This window comes from Thalia democratica, chromosome 7 (genome assembly GCF_965202585.1).
Source record: "Thalia democratica chromosome 7, ktThaDemo2.hap1.1, whole genome shotgun sequence".
Classification (NCBI taxonomy): Eukaryota; Metazoa; Chordata; class Thaliacea; order Salpida; family Salpidae; genus Thalia; species Thalia democratica.
Genome location: NC_139171.1, coordinates 38258938 through 38279835, shown reverse-complemented (window position 1 = coordinate 38279835; position 20898 = coordinate 38258938). Strand labels below are relative to the sequence as shown.

The following is a 20898-nucleotide window of genomic DNA, read 5'->3' as shown; positions in this document are numbered from 1 at the left end:
AAGTAACTGTGATTGTATAAATTATAACAAAAATAAACAAAAAAAGGTTAATATATATATATATATATAAATATTACCAACGAGGGTAAGGGTTAGGGGTAAAAGTGATAGTAAATAAAAAAAATAACAACTAAATAAAAAATTTAAAATCAATATAAATATTTAAAAAAAACCATCAAAAATGACTACATGTAAAATTATCTGCTCGTGCAAAAGTATCTTCGTGTAGTTTTATCCCCTCGTGCAAAAGTGTCTTCGTGCAAAAGTATCTTCGTGCAGTTTTGTGAATTCGTGCAATTTTGTCACTACGTGCAATTTTTTAGACTCGTGCAAATTTGGCAGCTACCCAGATTTTGGAGATCTACTAAGTTTAGAACAGTATTTTTTGGTTGTAAAAAAAATAGTTATAAAAAAGTTTTTACCAATAAAAATCAAACCGTGAAAACCTCTTTTTTACAACAAAATTTATTAGAAAGTTTCTAGCAGTTTTTTTCCACCGGCAAAGTGCCACGTGCAGATAAAACTGTTAAAAATGCTGTTGCCAAAAAGCGCGCCAAAACTACCGCTCGGGCTCGCTCGAACAACAACCAAATGCATGCAGTTTTAAAGGTAGGCTTGGACCTTTCGCCCACGCGTCCTTCTCAAAGTCGTACACCTCGACTTGGTCAGTCTGTGCGTTCGTTGTGGTGTCAGTACATCCCCCGATTGCGTACAAACGCGAGTCGGCGACGCAGCAGCCGAAACACAAGCGGGCGACGGTCATCGGGGCGACCGACAGAGTGAACTGGTTTGTCACGCTCGAGTAAACTTCAACCGAAGAAAATGTCTCCGGTCCGTCGCTGCCGCCGACGACGAACAACTTTTCGTTGAAAACCGCACAACCGTGACCATATCGTCCTTTGACGAGTCTGGCGGCGACGGTCGTCCATTTATTTTCGGCCAAGTCGTACGTTTCCGCCGTGAACGATGCCACGCCTGCCTGTTCGTACCCGCCGACGGCCCACACTTTCTGTTGGAAATAGGAGAGAGTTAAACAGCACCTTTTTTCTTTCATGCGCGCCACCCTGATCCACTCTCCCGACTCGAAGCTGTAAAATTCACTTTCGGCCGTAGCTACATCTTCTGATGTGTTTCCACCGGCCACGAACACGCAACCCGCAAACTGGCAAATCCCAAAATAACCTCTGTCCACGAGCATGGCGGGAAAAACGGAACTCTTGGCGCTGAGCTCGCTGATTGCCGTCACTTCGGTGCTGCTTTTAAAACCAAAACCGGCTGTCGCCCCGCCGATCGACAGCAGAGTGCTTTTTAGGAGGGCGCAGCGGTGCGTGACACTCCTCATGCGTAACGGCGTCACTTCCTCCCACTTGCCGCGTTTAACGTTCAGCTTGTAAACTGCATCGGTGTCTATCTGCATTGGTGAGGTGAGGTCTTGGCGAATGCAGCCGCCGCTCGTGTAGATGCTGACGCCGTCGTTCGTTGATCCTGGTTCTGTGCAAAAAATCTAGGTTCTAAATTTAAAAGTCTTAAAAACAGTTAAAGTTTTATGAAGCTACACTGTATTGGACTGTATTTTAAATTTTAACAACACCGTTTACTTTTAAAACGGAATACGTTTTAAAATGCTAACCTTCGCAACCAGCGCTTTTTTCGTTTTTTCCCACTTTTCTTCTCTTAGGTGACTCTGCAAATAAATTGGCATTTGGGCCGTCAGCACACTGCAGCTTCTCCAGCAAGCCCTTGTTTTCCAACCGCAAATTTGCGCCGAACCTCTTCCACTTGTCCACGCCGTTTTGAGCCTTTTTCAGTCGCGCTTTTATGCGTCCAATGTCTTCGTTTTTTTCCTTCAAACTCTGGTTTGCCTTGCAAAGTTTCACGATAGTTTTCAACAGCAGCTCGTCTTTTTTGCTTTGGCAGTCGTCAAAATGCGCGAGCTGCTTCTCAGTATCTTTTGAAAATCCTCGATTAATTGGCATTTTGTTCGAACTTTTATCCAGTACGCCATCTGAGTCTTTTATAGCATTGATGTCATAATCATTTTTGTTTTCTTGTAGGTTACGGAGTTCTAAAATAAAACGTTTTGGAGTTTTTGAAAATAGAATATCAAACATTTTTTTTCTTAGTTAAAATTGAACTCATGTTTAAAACAATACTATTACAGAACTTGTTTAAGACTTGAAAAAAATTACCTATAAATGGTTGTAAAATAATTCAATTACAAAACACTGTAAGAACATAGCAAACAAACCTTTGCAAAATAAAGGCTCTGTCCTCGGACAATCTTTAACTGAGTTACTTGGTAATATTTGTTTTCTGTAATCACTTCTTGACGTTTCCCACTCGATTTTAATTTCCTTACTTTTTCTTTTACTGCTCAGCTTACTTGACAGGTTAATATTTTTTAAAAGCATTTTTTGACTTTTTTCTTGCAATTCTCTTTTGCTTCTTTCGAAGCTTTTTAAATACTTTTCAACTACCTTGTGGTTTTCCAAACTTTCAATCAAGCCAACCATGACTTTTCTTTTTCCCCTTTCGAGCTCGCACAACTCTTCTTTTTGCTTTTCATCTAACAGAGAGCGGATCAGCAGCTCGTCGGAGACATCCGGGTATATTCTGCGCATCTGCCGACCTTCAACTGCTCCTGCGCTGCAGTTCGGGCAGCTTGTGGCTGCGGACTTTTCCAGACAGGACTCGTGGAACGCGTGACCACAGCTTGGGGCAACGGAAATGTTTTTGTTTGGCGAAAACAGCTTGTCAGAGCACAGACTGCATTTGTATTCCATTGCTTTGTAGCTATTTATCTGTTCAAATGAGTGATTTTAACCTCAAAAGCTTATGTAACGGTATTGACTTTTTTGTGTTAGCGCAACATAAACATTAAATAGTTGACTAATTAATTTACAGATCTAATTTGTATTAAGCCTTGTGCAACAAAAATAAACAATTTGCTAAAATACGCTGACTAAACCAAAACAAAAGTAGTTTAATGTTATTTTTTATAAATAAAATTTTAAAAAGGTTAATAAAACGCATGATGTTGTTATAAAATTTAAAAAACTATGTTATAAAGGAATTTTTTAAACAATGAAGTTTTTGACTGAAGAGGGGGACCCAGCACCCATGCTTTGTGTAACTAAACAAGCTTGAACTATTTATTAAATTAAGAATACTAATCTTTTCTACTTATGCAGCTGTTGGTTTAAACATTTATTTATTCAATTAACTTGAATAGGTTAATGGTTTCTTGCAGTGGCGTCGCGTGGTATTTTTATTAAGTGGTGCAGAATTTTTAAAAAATCCCCTACTTTAAAACTCTTTTTTATCTTAAATAAAGTCTTTTTTCTATAACAATTTTATCATCTACTTTAGAATTATTTTAATGAAGTTAGTTTATACAGTTTGAATTTAACTAAAAGTCATCTTTTATCAATATAAAAAAATCATATTAATTTTTGAGATATGGTAATTCACAGTCAGAGGTACAAAAGAATCCTTATTAATATAATATAAACTCGAACAACAAATAAATCAAATCACTATAATAATATCTTTTTTTTATAAGTTGGCCTTAAAATCTTTAGATGTTTCTTTTATAAAACAAAACAATTTGCTAAAATAGATATTCAAAACACTAAGAAAAAAAAGTTATAACAAAAGTAATTATTTTTTGTATATATAAAAATATATATTGATACTTTAAAATTTAAAACTTCCCTTCAACAAAAGTGTATAAAATTTTCTAAAAAGTAGGATAAAAAGTTTGATAAAAATTGCTTTAAAAATTATGGATAATATAGGTTTTCAGTAAAATTGTATTTTTTGGTGTTTTGGTTTGCTCCTTGTATAATAAATCATTGTACTCTCTGGCTTTGACCAGTTGTATCTAAAAGTTTAATTGAAAATTTCAAGTTTATTAAAAGTAACTATTAGCTTTCTGAATACGTTAAAATAAGAACAACATGAAAAAAGAGCTTATACACCCCTTCCCCCCCCTTACCCTTCAAAATTTTGCACAATTTTTTTACAAACATTTAGATTTTTATTAACTTTTTTCTAAACTTAATGTTTTTTTGTTGGAGGTTTGAAATTCAATAGTTCTTTAAGGGTATCTTTTCTTTATTTAAATTTAATTTGTTTTTCATTTTGATGACAGTATTTTTCTCAGGAGCTCAACTTTTTTAAGTTTAGTTGGTGAGGCTGTTGACTTTTCAAGAAATTTGAAGATAAATTATAAATATGTAACCATTATAGCATTAAAAAAATTGGTTAGTTAGTTTTCATGTGGCCATAGGGGTAAAACACTTATTTTTTAATTATAAATGAGCTTGTTATTTTCAGAGTAAAAACTAAAACTGCTTTAGTCAGCCTGAATATTTTTCTTATTTGGTCTGTTTTAATTTATCTTGGGTCATCTTTAGTTTTTTTTTAATTTCTAAGTTATTCTGATTATGAGGCAAGGCAACCATGTTTCAGAAATTTTATCTAAAATTTTTTCTTTGTTAATAAAAATATTAAACCAAAAGTCATATAAAGTAGACTAAATTCTCCTAAAATGTTAAACTACTCTAAGTAATCAAAATTTCTAAGTTAAAGCTATTTACTTTATTTAAATATGTGACTGTATCAATAATACTAATTTTTATTTAATATAAATCTAAATTATTTTTCTGTAAGAGTAAACTAGAAGTTTATAATAAACTTCTTAACATTTATTTTCAGCACTCAAATTTTATATTTAAATATAATTCAATTAAATATTTTATTAACTTTATGATAACAATAATCAGTTATAGTTAAGTTTATGTATGCAGATTTAAATAAAAAAAAAATTTTTAAGACTATGGTGATTTAGGTTTTTTGTCTATTTTTTTCAAAATATGTAGTTTATGAAAAGTTTTGTTCTTTTATTGTTTCTTTTTAATAGAAGTGATCTCTTAAATTTAAAAAATCATGGGGGTACATAAACTTAAGCTTAATCCTTTGCACTTTGCAGTAGCTTAGCTTTGTGTTTACTTTATGTTTACAATAGCTTGTAGATGATACTTAAGCAAGTCCTGTTTTAGGGAATTTTCAACTTAGCTTACTTACCGCAAGATATTGATTTTGCGGTAATTCTTGAAGAAATTTTGCTTTTTTGAGTTCATTTGCGGCAGTCAGCTAAGAGTTTGCGGCAGTGAAGTGGGTAAAATGGTCGTTTTCAAAATTGGAGTTTTAAAAGAGGTTTCGTTTAAAAAATAACGAAAACGTTATAGATACTTTTTTTTTCCTTACAAAATTTCAAGGTGGTGCAGTTGCGGCAGTGCAACACCCCACGCGACGCCCCTGGTTTCTTGACAGAATACTGATAGTTCGCTACAAGTAAAACTTTTAACTTTAGGAACATATCTTTACTATTTTAAAAAATAATCTGATAATGTTAATTGTTTACTATTTTGTTGTTGCATATACGTAAAGTTTAAGTAATTTGAAACTTACTATTGAATTACAATTCATTTTTATATTAGTTTAAATATATGTAAGGTAGACACAATATGTATATTTAAAATATAGTTAGTTATTTTATCTAATTATCTCAGTATTTATTCCAACGCTATTTTATTCTTTCAAAGCAGAGTTTCCCAAACTTTTTTTTTACAAAAAAAAAAATGGTTTCACTAATTACAAACCCCAGATGTCTAGTGTATAATACAAACATCCCATATAAGAATATGTAATGCCTAATACCTTTTTTGCTCTTCAATACAAACACCAGAATGTCTAATTATTTGTTGCGCTTATTATTATTGTATAAAATAAACAAACATATTTTTTCCTTTCATTCAAAACCCTAGAACATATAAAGTAAGTTAGCCACCCTTCAAGTTATAGTCCACTTATTGTCAATTATAGAGTTTAAAATTACCCTTTACCCCCACTTTGCGTTTTACTAGTTGTTAGTCCCCGATTTACTAAAATCATCCAAAGGGAGTGATACTTTTGGAAACCCTGTTTTATAGAAATATTACTATAGATTGCTTTGTTTTTATGAAGTTTTGGTTTTAATAGGAAGAAGTACTACAACCAATTAGATATCAGATTGATTTTTTCAAAAAATAAAACTAACTCTGAACTTTATGAATAACTTCAAACTACATCTTCAACATTTCACTGTTCAAAGTAGGATGTTATTGTAGTTGTAATTACATTTTAAAAATCATTTAGAAAAAAAAAGTTTATCTTGAATTAGTAAAAAAGAAATTTAAAAAGTTCACACGAAATATCTTTGTTTACAAGCTTTTACTAATAAACTCATGTTTTTAAAATACAAAATATATTAAATTTTGCAGCTTTATTTTATTTGTTTATTATATTTTTTTTATGTTCACGCTTTGATTTATTATTACTTATTTTGTAATAAGTTAAAATAAGTAAATAATAGAGCTAAATCAAAAAAAAACCTTCAAATTTAGATATTAATAGTGATGAACCGGACCCGGATCCGGACTTTTTTTTCAAATTAGAATCCGGCCGGAACGGGATCCGGACTTTTTTTTCAAATTAGAGTCCGGCCGGAACCGGATATCAGACAAAAATGGCAATATCTGGCCGGACCCGGATAGTGAGTCCGGTACATCACTAGTATAAACTAGCCTGAGTCAGAATGAGATTTTTGGAACTGAAAAAAAAATTATCTAATAATAAGTAGAACAGCTAGCCACAAGGTTTAAAAATTTAGGTGTTATTTACAATTAAAAATCTGAAATCAATTTCTTGAACAAAATACACTAGAAAATTACAAAATATTTAAAACTGGATCAGCTCAAACTCATTCAAAATCTAAAAGAAAACTAGCCTGAGTTTTTATAAAAAACTAAACTAGCCTGAAGCAGTCCAAGATTTTCTAAAATTCCCAAAAATTTTCAAACTAGCAGGGTTGCCACTGTTTAAGTCAATAAAACTAGAGTATAAACAAGCCTGAGTCAGAATAAGGTTTTTATGGAATTTCATGAAATGTTTATTCCATAGTTTAAATGTAAACAAATGTAAATTAGTCACGTGTACGAAATGAGCCAATCACGGTAGGTGTTCAATTTTAACTGACGAAAATGACTCTTATTAATTTACACAGGGTTTGTTTTTGAAAAAATACTTTTCAGTATGCTCTTTTTTACTAACTAGATCCGGGTCCGGACTTTTTTTTCAAATTAGAATCCGGCCGGAACCGGACTTGGACTTTTTTTTCAAATTAGAATCCGGCCGGAACCGGATCCAGACTTTTTATTCAAATTAGAATCCGGCCGGATCCGGATATCAGAAAATATGGCAATATCCGGCCGGACCCGGACCCGGATAGTAAGTCCGGTACATAACTAGTTATTAATTTAATTTGTTTTTTTCTCGATTTTTAAAATCATATAAAGGGTTAAATTATTTTTTAAAGATATTGAAAAATTTTAAAATAAAAAAAATTCAGATTAAAACTTTACCTTTTAATGTAGAGTTCAATATATATTTTTTGTGTGTATAATGTTAGATACTGTTGTATAAAAAATATTTTTATTTTCATGGAAAATTTTTTAGTAAAAATATTTAATGTTGTAAAGTTTAATAGTCTCATTTTTAATTGAGCTTTTCGTTTTGTAGTTTAAATTTTGACTGTAAATTTTAGCTCATTATAATTTTGATTAAGTTGGGTATGCAACTCAATGACCGAGAGGTCATTTTGTATATCCAGGTCCTTGAACCAAAAAGTTTTGAGCAATTTTTTGTTTTTGTTCAATAAAGTATTATAAAACAAACTTTTTGTTTTTAATGATTATAGAAATGTTTTTACTAAAACTTTTTATAAACAAACCAATTAAAAGCAGTTTAAAAAGTTCACACAAAGTATCTTTGTATACAAGCCTTTACTATTAAACTAATGTTTTCAATATACAAACTATGTTTATAAAAAGTTTTAATTGATTAATCAATATCAACTACAAACTTTATAGCAAAATCAAAAAAGTGTGAAATAAGAGTTGTATAAAAACTAAAAAATGTATAAAACTAGATAAACTTTGTAGTTGTTTAAATTGAAAAGAACAAAATCAATATATTTTCATTCAAGTTATAAACATGTAACACAACATATAATTTAAATGTTGTATGTAGTGCTATTGAAAACCAAAGAAACATTATATAATATTTTTATTTGGTTTACTTTACATTACACCACAATAAACAAACTAATTAAATTTATACTGTCTACTTTTTTTGGATAAAGTTTAGTAGCTTTTACTAGCCAGGAAAAGTAAATTACATTTATAAATTTCTATGGTCATTGTAAGTTTTCTTATAGTTTAAAGTTTAATAAAAAAGTGAAAATTTATGTGACATTCATACAGGAACTAAATGTAAGAGCTAAAAAAGTATTTCAAAAATAACTTAACAAAAAAATACTAAATGAAATTTTTCACAAAATTTTAAATCTCTGTATTAATTTAATTTTTTTTTTATAAAATCTTATAATATCATACAACAATCTTTCAACACCTGACATTAAGCTCTAGTTTTTAGTTATTGATTAATATTTAAAGAATAATTTAATTCTAAAAAAAAAATCTAACTAGCTATTTTAAAAGAAATAAAACTATGAAAGTAAATCTTTTTGTTTTTTGATAAGTAAGATTAACAAAGTTACCATGTACAAATTAAAAAATAAATGAAAAACATTAAATGTATCTGTTCTAATAAGAGAATGTTTTACATATACTAGATGCAATATTAAGCATTTAAATTAAGGCTAACTTTTAATACTCAATTTTAAAAACTTTCAGTTAAAACACTTTGTTAAAAATATTTAAACTAATCATCATTAGTTTAATGAAGTTTTGTGACAACTATACAAATAAGGCTAAAAAAGAAAAACACGGATTTTTTAACAGAAAACAGTTTTGTATATATACATTTTAACTCTTAATCTTCTACATATAGAAATTCTAATTCTTCTTATCATCTTTCTAAGTCTTTTAACTATACTAATTAGGTTTTATTTGTTAAAAAACCAACTAAAACTAATATTATAATATAGACAGGCTTTTTTTAGAATGCCTATAAAAACTAAACATTATGGCTTTTATTCTAAACAAAGAAATAAAATATTAAGCTAGATCATTGTTTTGTACCAAATCTTTATTTTATATTTTACATCACTTTTTGATTGAAAAATCTTAATTTTTTTTATAATTTTGTCTTTATTTCAATTATGTTAAAAACATAGTTAAACATAGTTTGATAGTTTTCATTTTTTGCACTACATTATTGGCTCCACAGCAGCGGAGCGGATAGTAAAATCTAAAACTTTGTTTTAAGTTAATAATGAATCAACTCAGTGATATATTTCCTATTAAATATGTGTATAAATACTTTTGTTACTCATCTTAAATAAGTAATTGTCTTATGAAATTTTTAATTTTAGATCTAATTTTAGTAGGCACTTAAAAAGCTCATTGACGAGGTTTCTACATTGTGTTTTTTTTTTTTGTATGTTTTTTTTTAATTAACTTCATAAAAATCAAATTTTTTTCAATGATTGATAACGCATTTTTCTTTGTTTTAAGCAAAAAATATTAAAGTATATAGTTGGTGTGTAGCTCCCCGACTTAAGTCTTGATACAGATGTACAGTTAAATATGTTTAGCTTATTCTTTACTTGTTAAAAACATATATTAAAACTATTTATTAAGTTAATATCATTACCTAATTAGTAGATTAATCTGTTTATTTCCATCAAAAATATTCTATACTTGTTTAATTTTACACTTTTTAATAAGTTTTAGTGGAGTTTTATATTAAAAAAACTACTTTTTCTTAGAAAGCATAAGTTTGTCTTAATTTTGGTCAAAAATTAAAATGGTAAAATCAAAACTTTATGATAACTTGAGCTAGTCTCTCAGCCCACAAAAATCCAGATTTCAGCATTGTAAGATAATTTTCGCTAATGTTTTTTGTTTGATTTAGTTTGTTAACATTTAAAAGAATAAAATTAAAATTATTCTAAACAATTTATGCTATATATTATTGTTATACGATTCAGTGGTTAAAATGATAAAACCTTAATTGTGTGAAAACAAAAAACAAGAATTAAACTCGTTTAGTGTTAATTTAAAAAACTTGTATTTAATAAATTTGTGTTTATTTATTAAATTAGTTGTTGTATTATAGTTGTTTAATTAAATCTTGTACCGCTTTGATTAAGGTTTTTCCTGACAAAAATTGATGAATCAAATTTGAAAATTAAACTCAAGTTGTTTACTTATTTATTTAATATGTAGTTTAAACTTAAAAAGTTATTATATTTTAGAGTTTCATTTCTTTTAAATAGTTGCATTTTTATCCATTTATGAATATAACTAATTTTCTGTTTAAAACAGTTTTAGTACGAGTTTGACTAAATTAATTTAAACTTATTATTAAACTTTTTTTTTTTTGATTTTATTTGGTCTTAATCAAATACACTTTTCATAAAAGCAATAACTCTTATTTATTTGAAAATAAAGTTTTGATACAGTAAAAATGTCAAACGTAGTTAAAATGTCACTAGTAGTTACAGTTATCTATCTTTGCTTTAAAGAGATTGTCTACGTCTCTGATAACACCTGTAAAAAGTTTATAAATATTTAATTTTAAATACGTATCGCAGAGCAATTTTAAATAGTTAGAAAAAAAATAAAACAAATAGTGCGTACTTACGCGGGTGCGTACCTCTCAAAGTGCGTACCTTAACAATGTCTTTACTTTTTAAAATAGTTATTTGGACCTGTTAGTAAATATATATTTAATATCATACAAATAGGAAAAAATTCCTGCAAATAATGTTAAAAAGCGTGTGCCCCGATTCGTGTGTATAACCAGCAAAACTAATTAGGTTAGTTTAATTTAAATCCGTTCCTGCTCATTTTTATTTTTGCTTTTTTTTTTAAAATAATTTCAGTATTCAAAAATTTAAAATGAATTTTGCTGTGATAAAATAAAGTTAACATTTTTCAAGTAGTATTTAAATACTTAAAGAAATAGTACTTTGGTATATAAAAATTTACAGTTTCAATGAAGATAATTTACATGTGATTTAACATATTGCTTTTGATTGGATCTGTTTGGGCTAAGATTATGCAAAAACAAACATCTAACGTTTCGCATGAGTAATTACGCTATTAAAATATACTAATATTTAGCCAATTATATGCTATTACATGCATGTGACAATTGGAGTTATATAAATATTAAACTTTATTTAAACTAAATAAAACATATATCAATACATTCCATAGACTTCGTAGTTATTGAACAATGTGTTTGTTTTTAGAAAAAAACATTGTTAATATATTTTTTTAAGACCTCAAAATTTTTAGCTAATTTTATTATACTTTTTTGTTATAAAAGTACACTTGTGTGAATTGGACATTTTTCAATACTAAATTTTATTTAAACTAATTTACAAAAAGTTTGATACTTTAATAGTTTTGATTTTAATTTTTAATTTGTTTATCTTTGTGATTGTTGATTTTTAAAGTACCCTAAGAATTTTTAATTTAAAGTTCTAAATAAATTTTTAATGCAAACTGAATTTATTCTTAAGTGGCTAACACATAAAGTAGAATTATTTATAATGTTTTTAAGTAACATGTTTAATACAAAAGGAATGACTTTTCATATTGTAATAGCTATATTTAGAATATGATATTTTTAAATTAAGGGCATAGGAGGAATTTTCCAACAGAATTTTCTAAAAATATCAAGGAACTTTTCCTGAAATTTTGAGGTAGTTATCTCAAAAAACTTAGGAGAAGATAGTTTTTTAGTGAGATAGTCTGTTTATGCCGCTATATCTCAAAAATTATTTTGAATTTTTTAAATCCAAAAAAAGCATCTTGTAGCTTAGTAAGAAATTATAAAATAAGATCAAATTGTGAAAAAAGTTTACCTCCCTATGCCCTTAAATATTGATTACTTATACAAAAAATCAAAACTATATATCAATGTAGTATTCTTGGTTTAGTTTAGAAGTGGACAATATACAAGGTGACCGTTTAACCTATTTAACTTTGAATTTCAAAACTTAAACAGAAAAAAAAGATTTAATTTTTTTTTATTATGAAAAACCTGGAATTTTGAACAATATTGATATAAAGTTATAAAATTTAGATTAGAAAATAAATATTTGTTATATGTAATATTTTTTTAAATTATTTAGAGTTTATATATTAATTATAAGTTTTAAGTAGCATTAAAATATTTTTTCAATATCCTTCTACTATTTGTAACACTTATTTACCTTAAATTTTTATAATTGTAATATTGTACTAAAAATAAACAAAAATACTTATACTTTCAATAACCTTGAAGAATATCATAAAACCTGAAAAAACTTAAAAAATCATCAACAAATATCTGGTCATGGTATGTTATTAGATTGAAAAATACTTCTGTGAATCAAATAACATTAGATTTATGTTATAAAAACATCTTTAAATTAATTTTGTGTTTTTTTCACTACACATTAGTGTTTAGTAAATTATTATTATACTACAGTTAGTAGTGCTTTAAATTATTCCTGGCAAATCTGGCTCACTGACCAAAACAATTTTCTACCCTGAATTTTGTATTTACATTACAGCAGACAAAGTTTAAAATTTTTTTTGAAGTTTCTATGGTTTAATAATACAGTAGACCTTACTATAGTTGAAGATGGAAAAATGTATTCAGATAGTTTAATAATATTTCAAGATTAAATCTTATAATATATCAAAAATAGGTTAAACAGGTAGTAATTTTTTTGCTGGTCAAAATCAGAAGTCAAAATTTACTTGGATATAAAGCTGAAAAATTGACCAGTTTAGACAAAAGCAAATTCTAGTCCAAAATGAGCAGATAAATATTTTGACCAGTCTGATTTTGACCAGCAAAAAAAAAAAACAACTGTTGCACAGGTAATATATACTTAAAATGTTTAGTGTTTTGAATTTTTTAAATACTTAAAAAAGTAACTTTATTTTCCTTTTTTTTGTATTCTTAAGAGTGTGATGGTCATGGTTGAGATAAGCAAAGTTAACATTAGTTTTTGTATAAGTTGTTAAGTTTTGCTGTGTGTTCTAACTATATTTATAAATTCAATTTCAACTAAGCCAAAAGGCTTATCTTAACTTTAAATATGTTTTTTGCTTTTTTTATAAGTTACAAAGTTGGCTCAGTTACCAAAAAAGAAAATATTTAGTTACTCGAACTTATTCACTGTATAAAATTTGACTTTTTTAATTTCAACTATGTAGATTCTCTGGTGCTATCTTGTTTTTTATTTTTTACTAGAAAGGTACAACCTGCATTATTTTTTATCTATCTTACTTATATGAAAATAACTGCTCTAAAATCATTAACGTTCTAACAATCAGGTAGAATACAACTTTTTATTGCTAATTATGGCTAATACAAGTATAAAAATTAGATTGTACCTGTTTAGCTTTGAGTTATAAAACAAATTAGATGTAGTGAAACAGCTTAAAGTTTTATTAACCAAAAACCAAATTGCTAAATTAAGCATCAAAAATACATAGAACAGAGTCTTATTGTTTTTTGGACACTAAAACAAATGCATTTAAAGTATTTTTTACCGAAGAGCCAGTTTATGATTATTAGTTATTATAAATTATATTAAATTATAAATTATGTAGAAAAACTATTTTACTTCATGAAAAAGGTTTTTCTTGAAAGATTTATTTAATATTAATAATACTTAATATAATAAGGGATGCTTTTTCTTTTTATTTTCTTACTGCTGTTACATTATTTAAGTTTTGAAATTGATTAAGTTAGTTTTTCTTTTTACTTTAATGAAATTATTTTTTAATCATTTTAAAACAAATTTTTTATACAATTTTTGAATAAATTAGTAGCTTAATATAGCTATTTTCCTTACTGCTAGTTTAATTATTTATAATACCTATTTCAACTTTACTTAAATGACAAAGTTATTCAAAGTAGTGTTTGTAAATCAGCTTGGATTTCTGCTTAAAAAGCAAAGTAAATCTGATAAAATTAAATACATTAAAGACCCTAATTTAAGTTTAGTAATCTTATTGTGACTTTTTTGTTTCAAATTTTTTTTGCTAATACCTACCAGCATTTAAAATTAAACAGTTGAAACAAAACTTCTGTGAACTTTTCTTTAATTTTTAATTATTATTCATATTTATTGTTTTAGTTTCAATATACTCTAGAAAATCACACCTAAATATCTTGAATAAAATCAGAAAACTTTAAATAAATTTAAATATAACCTTAACCATACTGACATTTAAGTCCTCTACAAATGTTACCAGGTTTATATTGTAGAATATAACTTTTTAGTATTACATATGTCTTGTAAAAGTATTAGAAAAAGTAGTTTCTTATGTTTTTAATCATAAGTAGAAGTAAATAAAAAGCTTGAAGCTGTTTGAACTAAATTAAACAAAGCAACAAATACTAATTATTTCAATAATGCAATAAGTATTGTATTGCAGAAGAAAAATATAGAACAAAGTAATATAATAAACCGTGTTGTGTTTTCGATGAGTAAAGTTATATGTTGTGTAGTTAGATATTAAATAAAAAAGTATTAAACTTTATTATCAGTTTTTTTGTGTTTTTTTTTTGATATGTACATCTAATGTTTTAGGTTAAAACTAAATACTTTCAACTACAATTTGAATGAAAATATGAATTTATTTAATGGTGTTTCTTCAGTTTTATACTAAATTCTTTATTGGGTTATAATTTGATAACTTAAATTTTTAGTAGTACCCAATGAAAAACTTTGTGCAATGTTAAGTGTTTTATTTTCTTACTTGAACTTACTTATTTGTAGTAACTAAAATCAATTTTACTATTTTGTATAGATTTATTGTTCGACATTTATCTTTTAAAACTAAATGTGTAATTTTTTGAAGTAAAAAATTGTTAAAAAGGTTTATTTGATGAATATATTTAGATATTTTTCAACTAAATGAGTGATTCAGACTCAGATTGTAGCCTGGATGATAACGTTCCACCCTCATTTATTTTCAATCCAATAACCTCACTTGAACAACAAATAGTAAGTTACTTAAAAATTTTATATTTCAAAATGTTTCACCTCAAGTTCGTAATTATATTTAAGCATTACTTAACCATTTTATCACAATTGTGTTTTATTTTCATAAACTCTTAGTGTTAGATATTAAATTTTTGTTTTAAAAATACATTGGTTTCCTGTAAAGTTTACCTTTATCTTAAGTTTTTTTTACAATGCAACAGCTGTATATCTATATTTTTAAACTGTTTATAAAAAAGTTATAACTCTTTTGTTACTAGAAAGCTGAAAAACAAGGAAAAGTATCAAAGTATGTGCAAGGTCTCCACCAGCTTGAAACAAGCAGCAGGACAATAAACAAACCGCCAAAAAAGATGTTCATAAAGAAGAACGGAAGGAAGCATGGCGAGATAAGTCCTGAACTGCTCGTCTTCTACAACCGGGTGAAGTGGTGCGACAAACCCAAAGTTCTACCAAAGTACTCCCCTTGGCAGCTGAACAACACTAAAACTAAAGAAGAGTGCGGGTACGACTTCAACATAAGAAACTTTCAAGAAATCATGAAGAAAATAGAAGGCTACGACATTAACCAAGAAATAGACATTACAAAGCTTCGCAATGAAGCTGTTTTTCTAGAAGAGGTTTTCTTTGTGATGTTTCGCTGTTTTAGATTTCATTGTAAATTGCAAAAGGCTAGAAGATTAGCCCTCATTGAAATGGAAAAGAGAAAACAACAAAAATGAAATTTAATTTATTTGATGATATTTAAATTATGGAATTCCAATTTTATTTACTTATGATTAATTTTAATGATTTGATATTTATAATGATTTTTTCACATATTAATTTTTTTTTAAATGATATTTTTGATAAAATACTTGTAATGATATATTAAAAGTTGTTAAGATTTTATATTATCTGAAAAATTTTAAGAGATATTTTTTTGAAAGCTTTTATGAAAATGCCTTTATACAAAATGCCATTATGAAATGACTTAGTGATTTTTTTTAACTTGTCGATAATGATTTCTAAGAACATGTTTAAGTTATTTAAAAACAATAGTTTGCTATTTACTCAAGAAACCTACAAAAAAAAGCTACCACGTTTTATTTCTAATGATTAAAGAAACAATTATTTTGAATGAATTTTATTATAATTAAATATAGTAAAGAAAAAGTGTCTTATATTTGTTCTAAGTATTGTTAATAAATTATTAATTTTATTAACTTATTTATGTGTTAAAACATTGAATTCTTCTAATGTTTTTGTCCATGAGTGTAAAGTTTTCTGTGCACATTACAAAACTAAATAAATCCATTTGTTTATTTTAAGGCTTAATTATTTTGTTTAATTCTTCATAAATCTTTTGACAAGTATCAAACAGAAAATGACTTCAGTTTTATTTTTCGACTAAATGAAATTAATTACTATGCATTTTATAATAACCATAAGCCACATTAGAAAAATTTTACAAGTATTTTCTTATGGAGCAGTTTTTTTCGTTATTTTATTAATAAATTAACTGTTGTACAATTACTATTTTCATCGCAATTTGTAGAAAAAAACGTTCAGCCTTTTGGCACTAAATATTCATAAACATATTGGTTATTTAGTTAAAAGACTTAAACAAAAACTAATCGAAAATAAGTTGTTAGTGTTTATACTTTACTCTTTTTCGAATTTTCGCATAGTAGAAAAACATTAGTTTGATTTTATCAATATTGATATGGTAAATTATCAGCGGTTTTATTTAAAAAGTAAGTATTTATGAACACTTAAAGTATACTTGGATGTTTGACAATACCAATAAGTTTTTTTTGACACATATTTTTTAAATAAATAGAAACATATATAATTATAATTTAAGTTTATTATGATTAACTTTTCATTTTTTACATTTGTTCTATGTTACAAAACCATACCACAAGGTATGTAAACAAGTATAAACTTATTGAGTTTACAAAGAGATTGCCATATTATAATTGAACAAAGAAACAACCGGGATTTTAAAAACATGAAAAAAAAACGATCAAAACATATATAAAACATTATTTGTTATTAGTTTATAAAATTTTCAGACGCAACCTTTATTTACCAACAATGAACACAAAAAAAAACTATATAAACTACCTTTAAACAATAGTTCCTTTCACCCTAAGTTCGTTAAAAATCCTACTAGCAATGATAGAAAAATAAATAAACTTTCTTAAAATAAAAAACAGTGAACGCGCTGCCCATACGCCTACACAAGATAAGATGTTAAGTAATTTCAAATAAAACTAGATAATGTAAAATAAAACCGCCCTTGTGTTAAACATTTCAAACAAAGTTATAATTTTTTTTAGAACTTATAGGCAAACATAAAAAAAAACGGCATTGCAAACAACTTACAGAACAAAAAATACATGGTTATAAAATTTCATACATTATGATTAATGATATAAGATTATAATTAAATAAAACTTTGAACAATACCAAACAAAGTAGGACATAAAAACTAATAGTTTAGTTTGAGATTTCTGTTGTAATATAGATATACTCGTAAGAAAAAATACCAAAAGTTCTGATCACAATGTAAAACTATTAAATGAAGCAAATAAACTACATTTACAGTACAAAAGGTACTTTTGATACAGTGGTACGGTCATGGTTACGAAATGAAAATGTAAAAAACTATCAATAAACCTTAAAAATTTAAAAAACGACTTTAACTTGAGAATCCTACACTAAGTTTGAGAGATAAATAACCAAATAAAACCGGTATTTATAAAAATGGAGATAGCAAACGCTTTAAATAGAACTACATTAACTAAAAATAGTTTTATATTGTTGCTACTCTCATTTATTACATAACTTAAAAACTTAGTAGGTTTTAATAAAATAAACATTCTAATTTTAAATACATATTTATCAGTTTTAGTTATAAATTTTAAAAATCGTAGTTTGTTAGTCATTTTTATTATTTTTTAACTATCAACCTTGTTAAATTTTTTTTAACGTTTTAAAATGTTTTTATTAGTTTTAAATATAGCATATAAGTTTAAATTAAGCTTAAGTGTAATGATAATTTTGTTTATTTTGTTTGAAATTCAAAAATTTAATTATAACTGAAAATCTCTAGTAGAGTAAGTATGGTTTTATAACGAAATTTTTCAAAACAAAACATTTGTTTTTATTTCCTTGATCCTATATTGAGAACTCTAGTTATTACACTTCAAGGTTTCACTAAAGCAGGGTCTTTTATAGGTCGCGGGCCAATTTTCCTACAAAAGTTTACTCCCGAGCCGCACTATATAAAAAGTCTTCTGAGACAGTTAGTTAAAGATACTTGCTGTAATCGAAATAAAGACTTTGTTTTGAATCAAAAATGTGATTAATAAGAAATAATATGGAAACAGAATTATTAGATAAGGAGTCTAATTGCAAGCTTTTACTACAAAAACGTTTCTTATTTTTGTTTTTAAAAGGTATGTTTTAAGCTGAACAGTATCTAGTGAACCGCAGATTTTTAGCTTTGAGGGCCACACTTGATTTGCATGCCGCAGTTTGCCGACCCCTGGGCTAAAATAAAATTTCAGTGTGTTAGTGATACTATATACTCTATAAGTCAATAGCGTGCTCATATACTCTTTCTTTATGGCAATTAACACTTGTTTAAATAAATATAGCAAGAATGCCTTATACCAAACTGCAGCCCGTGAGCAGAATGCGGGTTCAGAAAGCAAAATTTTGCGATCAAGCTATTATGGTAAAAGTAAAAATTGCACTCTTTATTAAGTAACTACTAATATTTTTATTTTGGTTACTTTTTTACATTTTTACTCTTTACATCGATTACAACTGTTTAAAATAATTTTGGTCAACGGAAAACTTTTTCTATACAAAAGCATCCGCAAGCATGCTTTCTAAGAAAATTGGTCCACGACTTTTAAGAAGCTGCCGACCCATGCTTTATACACGTTTTTTTAAACTGATTAAACAGAGGAGTACAACAAAATCCAGCTAGATACGAATTAAAAAAAAACTGTTGGTCTATTTAGTTTTTGAGAAATTTAGACTAGTTGTAGAACTTATGATATTATGTTGATTCATTTTTACATTCGTTTTTTAGTTAGCTTGTACCGTCAAAGATAACTTTATAAACTAAAATAAACTATTAAGTAAAAATTTTCGTTTTGCGGCTAGTTTTTTTCAATACAACATTTTATAATATTTTTAATCAATAGTTGTTTGTAGTATTTTAAAACTTAATACTAATATATAAAACAAAAACAAATAAACTTTTTTGCTATAACTACTACATATATTCTTTTTTTTTCATTCTCAGAATAATTTGATATTTTTAAGTCCATATTTTTGTTAGGTTGTAAATTTATTAAAAGTTGAATCAGTTGTAAATACTTTTATCACGTAAACATTTTGCCTCACAGCTAGCTTTACTAAAAGAATTTAACATATTTTTCATAGCCTTTTTTAAGAAAAAAATCGTGAAAAAACATATTTACACTCCCGCTCTCATTAATTTAAAAATAAATTAAAGCTTATATAACCAAAAAAAAGTGGTTTTAAAATGTGTGAAGTAGTGGTAAACTAAAAAAACGAGCATATCAAAATAACAGTGTTTTTTTTTTACAGTAGATAACTTAGCTACTAAAAATAATTTTATACCTCAGTTTTCTTTTTAGTTTTATGATATATTTAAGCTAGTAAACAACTTTTAAAATACTAGGTTAGCATTTATATAAAACTTTTCATACACCAATAGTACAACAAACAGAAAATATTTGTTTTTTTTTAGCGGCGCTTTGTCACTTTTTTTTAAGTTAAAAGTTATCTTTTTTTTTTATATTAATTTTATTTCAAACTTAATCTTCTTATGCAAATGTTCTAAAATATATTTATAAGTCACATATTTTTAAATACAATAAAATATGTTATAAGCACCGCATAATTACGTAAAATAATTGCGCCAGGGGCGCAAAAACAATTTTTTGTAGGTTTTAAATAAACTCGGTCTAGTTTTTTTCGTCTCAAAAAGATGCAATCCTGTGGCAAGTAAACTTTGCTGGCTGTTTTGTGTTTAATCTATTTCATATTTGCATTTAAGTTAATACTATTCAAAAATACTAAGACACTTGAAAAGTTTGTTTAAGCAAATTGTACCCTAAATTTAGCAAAATAGTAAATTTAACCAGCGTTTGATATTTTTCTTAGATTTTTAAGTAAAATCAGTCTAGTCTCTTTTTATTTCAAAAGTAAAAACCAAAAAAATAACCACTTTATTTTATATACCAATTTACTTAAATCATATGAAGGTTCATTACTTGAAACACATAAATTTTACTTTTTTTATGAAATCATTACGTATAAATTAGATGTTAAACTCACAGGAAATATACATATTTAATAAGAAAAATCACATATTTTTTATTAAAGTTAGGTATCAAGGGCAATGTCTTATTTTTTACAAAGCAATTATGGAACAAATTACCACAGGATGTGGTATCGTGTGGGAAGGTGGAACATCTTCGCTTAAAACTAAAAAGATATACTTCAAATACTCTAAGTATCAGTAAATTTCAATAATTTTCCTCAAATAAAAAATCTATATAAGCTAAATTATCTACTAATTTCCTATTTTTTCATTTATAATATTGACCATTTTTATTTTCTTACGCCTCCCCCAACAGATTATTAATTTACTTTTATTAATTTTGTACAAATGTTTTATGTCTTATAAAACAATGCATCTAGAAAATCATCTAGTTGTACTTTCTTATAAATAGGCATTTACTTTTTTTTTGTATGTACTAAGTAATCACCTTTTATTT

At 26.7% G+C, this 20898-nt stretch overlaps 1 protein-coding gene across 1 annotated transcript; it reads left to right on the top strand.

Annotated features, from left to right (window-relative positions):
* The first annotated feature begins 14966 nt into the window (after nt 1–14966).
* On the top strand, nt 14967–16508 carry LOC145840596 (uncharacterized). Its single transcript, XM_082947904.1, has 2 exons — nt 14967–15091; nt 15349–16508. The coding sequence occupies exons 1-2, from the start codon at nt 15002–15004 to the stop codon at nt 15808–15810; spliced, it is 552 nt and encodes a 183-aa protein (XP_082804030.1). The 5' UTR covers nt 14967–15001; the 3' UTR covers nt 15811–16508.
* The last annotated feature ends 4390 nt before the right edge of the window (nt 16509–20898 follow it).